The sequence below is a fragment of the Belonocnema kinseyi genome, chromosome 7 (genome assembly GCF_010883055.1).
Source record: "Belonocnema kinseyi isolate 2016_QV_RU_SX_M_011 chromosome 7, B_treatae_v1, whole genome shotgun sequence".
NCBI classification, from domain to species: Eukaryota; Metazoa; Arthropoda; class Insecta; order Hymenoptera; family Cynipidae; genus Belonocnema; species Belonocnema kinseyi.
The window spans coordinates 34,385,359-34,393,670 of NC_046663.1; the positions used below are offsets into that span (position 1 = coordinate 34,385,359).

At 31.5% G+C, this 8,312-nt stretch overlaps 1 protein-coding gene across 4 annotated transcripts in view; it reads right to left on the bottom strand.

Moving 5' to 3' along the window:
* Positions 1–8,312, bottom strand: part of LOC117175935 (integrator complex subunit 1) — a 64,359-nt gene that overhangs the window by 50,620 nt on the left and 5,427 nt on the right. For all 4 annotated transcript variants that reach the window (XM_033365791.1, XM_033365793.1, XM_033365792.1 and 1 more), the window contains exon 3: positions 3,807–4,011. In XM_033365791.1, coding sequence (XP_033221682.1) covers positions 3,807–3,972 — 166 coding nt within the window. In that variant the 5' untranslated portion in view covers positions 3,973–4,011. The remainder of the gene's footprint in view (positions 1–3,806; positions 4,012–8,312) is intronic.

The window sequence follows — 8,312 nt, forward strand, 5'->3', positions numbered from 1 at the left end:
ATAGAGCTCCAAGGAGATTATGTTGAAAAATAAAAAAAAAAATGTACCCAAAAAAAATTGTTTTTATACTTCATTCTAAGGACTTATTGAACTACCCTCGTACCTTGAAAGGACGGAATTTCAACAAAAGAATTGAATCCTCAAGCACAACAGAATAATTTTTAACCAAACAGTTGTGATTTTTAAAGAAACAAATATGCACAAAATAAATGAATTTTCAATTAAAAAAAAAATTATTATAAAAAAATAAATTATCTCTAAACAAAAAGAAATTTTCAACCAAGAAACAAATTGTAAGCCATGGAAATCAATTAATAACAGAGTGCTTCAATTTTCAAACCAAAAGCATAATTTTCTTCCAAAAAAGATTAATTGTCAACTAAAATCACGAATTTTCATTTTTTAAACTAGTATTCAAAGATACATTTTTTCACCATAAAAATTAATTTTTACGGAAAAAGAAAAAGGTTCAACAAATAAAATTACTTTTCTGCCAAAAATAAAATTTAAACAAAAAAATAGTTGTTTTTTCAACCAAATATTTGAATTGTCAAAGGAATTTGCAAAACAATACTTAAATTTTCAATCAAATAGGTGAATAATTAGGCACCAAGAAGATTAATATTAAAATTTTCAGACTTTTCAACATATAATTAAATTTTCAACCCAAAAAAGATCAATATTCTACCATAAAAGATAAATTTTTAACAAAAAAAAGGGTCCTCAACTAAAGTGATAAATAAACAAACCAAAAACCGTTGATTTCTACCAAAAAGGACGAATTTTCATCAAAATAGTTGAATCCTCAAGCACAAGACAATAATTTTAAACCAAACAGTTTTGATTCTTAAACAAAAAATATTGACAAAATAAATGATTTTTAATTTTAAAAAAACACTAATTATAAAAAAATGAATTCTCAAAAAAAGAATTTTCAACCAAAAAAAGAAATTTTCAACCATGGAAAAGAATTAATAACTGAGTGGTTAAATTTTCAAACCAACTGCATAATTTTCTTCCAAAAAAGATGAATTTTCAATTAAATAAACAAATATTCATATTTTAAAACTGATTTTCAAAGATACACTTTTAACCACGAAAATTAATTTTTATAGAAAAATATAAAGTTTCAACATATAAAATTAATTTTCTGCCAAAAAATACGATTTAAAGGGATTTTTAAAACAAAACATTTAAATTTTGAACAAAAATAAAAAATGAAGTTGAACGTGAACCGGCTTCCCCAATACGCGCCGCTTAGCCCCGTTTTACGGTCCCTGTGAATATTATGCATACATTGGAGAAATCATTTTCTTAATTATAGGGTTTTTATTAAGCATATTTTTTTCTACAAATATCCTATGTGACAATTATTTTTACTTTAATCGTTATCAAAATAATTTCGATTAAATATGAGTAAATATCATCGCAGAATTACAAAATAAAACTTTTTTCTCGTTCTAAAATACATTTACAGAGTTATAATCACTTTTTAAATGTCCCCAATTTTTTATGTCATCCGTTAACACAACATTTTCCATTAATTTTATGGCTTAGGAGTTCAATTTTTCCACATTTAAATTTATAAGTAATTGATGATTATCGAAAACAATTCAAGACGGGACAACAATTCAGAGAAAGATTATTATAGAAGAGACTTTATGAAGAAAATAATAATAAAAAAATTTTCTTCTTACCTGTAAAACACTTGATCGATAGCTTGATCCAGACTAAAAATATTCTTAAAAATAATGTAATTTTTATTGCATAACTGAAGTTACTAGAAAAACAAAAAATAATCGATGATCCTCTTATTTTTTTAACTTAGAAAAGATTATACATAAATTAAAAATAATCATTTATTTTTATTATAATGTTTTGTGAAATGAAAATAATTCCAAATCATACAATATTAATAAATAAACATAAAATTTCGTTTCAAGTTTTACTACAATCAATTTATATAATTAACTTTAAATATAAAAAAAATGATAAAAATAAAAATTATTAGCATAATAAAAATCTTGTGTTTAATAAAACGAAATAAATCTGATATAAAAAATAAGGGACGCGAAAAAATCAATTAAATAAGAATTTTATTCGGGTAATTAAGTTTATAATTAATTAAATTATAAAAAATAATAATAAAATTATAATTTTCATATCCAGAATCTCGAGAAGCTGATCTGGAATTGCTATTTTGATTTTTAAAATATTGTAAATATTTTATTTGTATTATATATTAAACATAAAAAATTATAATTATGAAATAATATCGTACTTCTTCGACTTATTTTAAGGAATATCAGGGTGTCTACCTAATTTTTTGATAGTAATTTTTTTAACTTTTGCCTGTAAATAAAAAATATTTCAAAGATTTCTGACTTGAAATAGGGAATTTGGGAAACGAATTATAATTCTAAATTTTAACAAATATTATTTTTTAAATTCCCCTCTTTTAAATCCGGATTGAAATTATTTCTTTAAATCCCTATTACGTGTAAAAGATTATCTATTCCAAGTTAAACAGTAATTCTTTAGGAAAATTCTCTCTTCTAAATCAGAATTATATTTATGTAACATTATTTTTATTATATACTATCTATTATATATCATATTTATTTATTAAAATTAAAAATTCAAGCTCTTACAGATGTAAATTTATTTATTTAAGTAATAAAAACTGAATTTCAAATTAAAGTACTCAAAGTGAAACTTTAATTTTCAGGAGTTTTAAATCAATAACTTTTCAATCGTTATTTATACATAAAAAATTGTTTTTCTTTCGAAATATTTTTAAAACTTCTGTAAAATTATTTTTCATAATTCAAGGCTTGTTCGAAATTCTACCTTTTTTTGAAAAGGAATATCAAAGAATATTTTGATATGTTAAAACCTTTCAAAAACCTAAAAAAAACTTCGAAATTTTATTTCAAAATCTGCCAAAAACTACAATTTGTTTCAAATTTTTTGAAACCTGTTCATATTTTTAATTATTTAAACAATAATTTTGAACCTTAAAATATCTTTTAATATGATTCTAATTTTTCCTAAAATGCCTTTAAAATCCTGCAAAAAAAGATTGCCTGGAAATAAAACACTTCAAAACAATTTTGGAAATCTTTTGAAATTTTAAAATTGAAATTTGTGAATTCGTTAATTTATACCGGATACAGAATAATGTAGAATAAATTATTGTTAAATTTTTATTACTTAAAGGACAGTCGAATTTAAAAAATCAATAAATAATTAATAATAAAATTTGATTGACTAAAAACGTTCTTAATCACAAATTTTCAATTTCAAACACGTGTAATTTATTATAAAATATTCAAAAATTATTAAAATTCTTTTAATTATAAATTTACTATTAAAAATGCAGGTCTAAGGTGGGAAATTTTGTAAGTAAATGATTTTAGAAGTACATATGGTGAACTGAATAATATTAAAATTAGGAAAAGTTAAGAATTGAACATAATATGTATACAAAATTTTAAATCGAACTTGTTTTAAATTTGCAAACATTATAATTTCTCAAAAAAGCGAAAGGACGGAAAGATTATTTATTATAACTTATTTATTATTAATGTGATGTAATATTTCAAGTAACTGGATATGTTTTCTTCTACAAAATTGTAAAATTCCCGGTAAAAAAATAAATTCACTGTCATTTCCCAGTTTTTCCGGTCATTTTCCGATTTCTCAGTCAGATGGACACCCTGAATATGGGTTCAATTTTTTTTTTTACATTGATCTGAAATACTTTTTTCCATTTAATTAAAAAATTAATAATTAATAAATCTTACCCGAACTGGAACTGCTAGGTCCGGATTTTCCATGAATAACGCCAGGCCTTTTGGAATCGGTACTGTCACTGCGACTGCTTTTCGACCCCAGTGCAAATAAATCTGCAGGATGGTGAGCAATTTTGCTCTTTGCACCTCGACCTGTTCCAGTTTTCCCTCGCTCCATTTTCGTCTTTCGTTTTTCTCAATTTTTTAGAAAAATCATCTGTTCACATTATTTTCGTTTTATTAATTTCATAATAAAAACAATTGCTACCTGAATTTTATAACAAGGATAGTTTTCTTAAGAGTTTAAGTACTCGGAGAAATTCTCACGAGCATGGAAATCTGCTCGAGAATAAGAACGATACTTATGTGCTTTGAGAATGTAATGAACATTTATAAGAATTTTGAATTAGGAATTAAAAAATCGTGCCTTCTATCTTTGTTATTAATAATTACATTATTTCAATTTCGCGGGAAAATGTATCGCTTCAAATTGGAAAGGGCGCTTAATTTAAATGTTAAAATAAGTCAAGGAAATAGAAATAGGGTTGCTACAAGATGTCAATTTAAAAATTTTTTTCTAGGTATAAAATAAAATATACAACTAGAAGAATACTAATATTATTGTAAACAAAATTGTATCTTAATAGATTTTAAACACTTTTTAGTTGAGTTTTCGAATCAAAAACTTAAATTATGAACCTAAAAAATGAATTTTCAACTAAAATGATACATTTCCAACCAAAAATATGAATTTCTAACCAAGTAGTTAAATTTTAAACCTAAATGATTAATTTTCTAACAAATAAGACCCATTTTTAACAAAATACACGAATTTTTGTCTAACAACAATTTTTTAACAAAAATTAGAATAGTTAAATGTTACAAATATAAACGTCTAACCAAACAAAAAAAAACGAATTTTCAACAAATTATTTTTTATCCAAAAATAGAGGAATTAAATAGGGATCTTCTTGGGAAGGCGTAACGGTTGAATCGAGGCGGATTGTGGTAGAGGAAAATCGAGCGAGAATTAGTTCAGAGGAAAGGTGCAAACGTGGAAGTGAGTTTAATCGGTGGCTGGATAAGCGATTTAACGTGGAAAGTGGAATTCTGAGTTGGGATAAAGATTTAATAACAGTAGAAGTGAAAAACCGCAAGTGGAAAGTGAAGAGGTTATGGGTGATAGTGCAGTGATTAGTGCTGAAAAGAGCCATGAGAGGCAGCAGGTTATGGAGACCGCCGACACTAGCGCAGTGCAGCGGAAGTTCGAAGAAACAGATCTGACAGCTGATAAACAAGCAGAAGGTGAATTGCTGAAGAAAGTACAAATCGAAGAGAAAAAAAAGAGAGGGAGACCCAGAAATATGGATAAATCAAAAATAGGGGATGCCAAAAGCGCGGCAAAAAATGGAGGAGTATGTGGTGAAAAGTGGGGGAGAGATTCTTGGGAGTTGCCTGGCAGATGAGGCTTTCAAAAGAAGCAGTAAAATAAACAGATCCCCAGTGGGAAGGGAAAACAACAGTAGAAGGCAGAAGAAAGAAGATGAGGAAAATGAAGAAAATAAGGATTTACAGGAAACAGGGAAGGGTGCTGAGATAGAAGAAAAAGCGGAAGAAGGGCCAAAAGACGGGATACAGAAGAAAAATGAGAGTCAAGAAACCAGAAAGAAAGGAGGAAAAGATAAGACGGAACAGGAAGCAGCGAACCAAGAACAAATGCAATAAATAAGGGAGGCCCTCGAACTGAGAAACATAGAAGCGGATGAGAGGTCGAGAAAGGAAGGGGTTTGTGAAAAGGAAACCAATGGAGAAATCCTGGAGCAAATAAGAGAAATAAGGAAAATCATGGAAAAATCAAGTTCGAAGTTAGAGGAGGAAAACCAAAACCTCAAGATAGAAATTGGGCTACTAAGGCAACGGATCAGGTATGACGCCAGAAAGTGAGAAATGGAAAAAGTGGAGTTAGAGAGCAGCGTATCGGCATGGAAAGAAGAGGCGGCAGCGAACGATCGAGAAATAGTAAAACTTGAAAGGGCTCTTGCTTCTGTGTCAGTGCAGAACGACAAGAAAGGTCACTGGCAGCAAAATAAATTGAAAAACTCGAACGCAGTTACCGGACCAAGAAATACGAAAACCAAAGAAAATGGCCAGGAGCAGCCAAGGAAGAAAGAAAAGCAACAGCGAGAACCGGAAGAGCAAAGGCTCAACGAAAGGGAGCAGCGTGTCGAAAATCCAGAAATACAACACTAATTACTGGGATGAAAGAGAGGGAAGACTCAGCGAAACGGTTTTTCGGCAAAGGAGGTGGTAGATTCGTATCGCGACTTGAAGGTAGTAATTTGGATCATCGCAGGTTTCAAACATCAAAGAGATGTATGGAAGTTTCTTACAGACTTTGATAGCATAGTACTACAAGAAACATGGATAGAAGAAAAGAATGATAAAAATGCAGTTGCGAACCTAGACCCAAACTACAAATGGCACGGAAAAGCAGCGACAAGAGAAGCAAAGAAAGGAAGAGCCAAAGAAGGACAACTGGTAGGCATAAGGAACCATTTGCAAGGGATAAAGGTATCAGAATGGGACTACGGATTAATTATAGAAAAGACAGGAAGGAAAGAGAAAGGAAAGATTATAACAATCTACAATAACGTGGGAGTAAGTGTCGTCAGGGCAAAAATGAGTAATCTCGTGGAATCAGGAATCAAAGAGGATGATTGAATGCTGATAGCTGGGGACTGAAACGCAAGGATCGGAGAGGACCTTGGGGAAAGAGACACAGGAGCAGAAGAAGATCTGAGGACAAAATCCTGAATGCAGAAGGAAAAAAGATGCTCGAGTTATGTGAGGAGTTCGGCCTGGTGGTTATGAATGGAAGAACCGCAGGGTATGAAAAAGGAAACTTGACTTATGTCGGAGCGAGAGGAAGCTCAGTGCTAGACTATGTACTCGCCCTAGAAAATGGAAGAAGGAACCCAGTAGAAGACCTCAAAGTGTTGGACACAGTAGAATCTGATCACATGCCAGTGATGTTCACAGTACGCGACCCGGAACGGGAAGATCCGAACCAAGAGGGAAGATGGGAAGACCACGCCCAGGAAGGAGAAGAGGACTGGAAGTTACTTTGGAAAGAAGAAAAAATACAAGAATTCCAGAATAAGCTACAGGAGAACTGGAAAGAATGGAAGGAAAATAATCAGGAGGAAGACCCTGTGAAAAAAATGGAAGAGATGGGGAGAATTATTAAAAGGACAGCAAAGAAAATAGGAATGACGAAATCAAATAGAAAACATCACGACAAGGGATACGCAAGAATGACAAAGGAGGCAAGAAGGAAGTTAAGAAAATACAGACGCGCAAAGGAAGAAGAGAAGAAAAATAAAAGACGAGTATACGTTACAGCTAGAAGGGCACTCGGAAGCTATATAAAAAAAGTGCAAAGGAATGGAGGGAAAAAAACTTGAAAAGGGTAGAGGAAAGCAGAACGATAAGTGATCTCTGGGAAGCAATAGGAGTCTACCGGCCTAGAAGGAAAAGAAGAGGAAGAAGAATAAACAAAGAAAGCTGGGTAAACCACTTCAAAAAATTACTGAATGCAGAAAAGGATTCGACGGAGACAGAAGAAGAAAATCATAAGCAAAGGGAAAGAGAGCAAGGAAATTGGGAAGTAGAGGAGGTAGCGGAGGACGATTTCTTGAACTGAGACTTTGGAGTAGAAGAAGTGAGACAGGGGCTGAATAAGATGAAGACCAAAAAGGCGGCAGGGGAGGACGGAATAACTGCCGAATTCTACAAGAATTTACCAGCAGAAGCAATGGTAGACTTAGCAAATATCCTTAATGGACTGTGGAAGAAAGGGAAACTGGGGACCAACTGAAACATCGCATGGATCTACCCAATCTATAAAGCAGGGGACGAAAAAAAAACAGCGAACTACAGGGGAGTTGCACTCCTAGATGTAGAGTATAAGTTGTTAGCTACAATATTAGCCGAAAGATTGAGGACGTGGATAGAAAAGGAGGGGAAAATCGGAGAAAGCCAAGCAGGATTTAGGAAGAAAAGGGGAACACGTGACCATGTATTTGCCTTGAATTCACTGATAGAAAATCGATTGAAGAGAGAGAAAGGAAGATTAATGGCATTCTTTGTAGATTTCAAGACAGTTTTCGATTCAATTGACAGAGATATCATGATAGAAAAGTTAGAAAGTATAAGAGTGACTGGAAGAATGTTACGAATGATCAAGGAAATATATAGGGATACTCAAAACGCGGTCATTGCTGAACAGGGAATCTCAGAGAGCTTCAAGACAAAAACGGGAATAAGACAAGGATGCCCACTGAGTCCAATACTCTTCAACCTCTTTCTGGAGGACCTGGACGTGACTCTGACCAAGAGAAAGGAAGGAGGAACGGCGATTGGGAAAACGAAAATCTTCGTAATGAAATTCGCCGATGATATGGTACTTCTGGCAGAGGAGGCGGAAGGTCTGAGACAAATGCTAAAAACGTTGGAAAA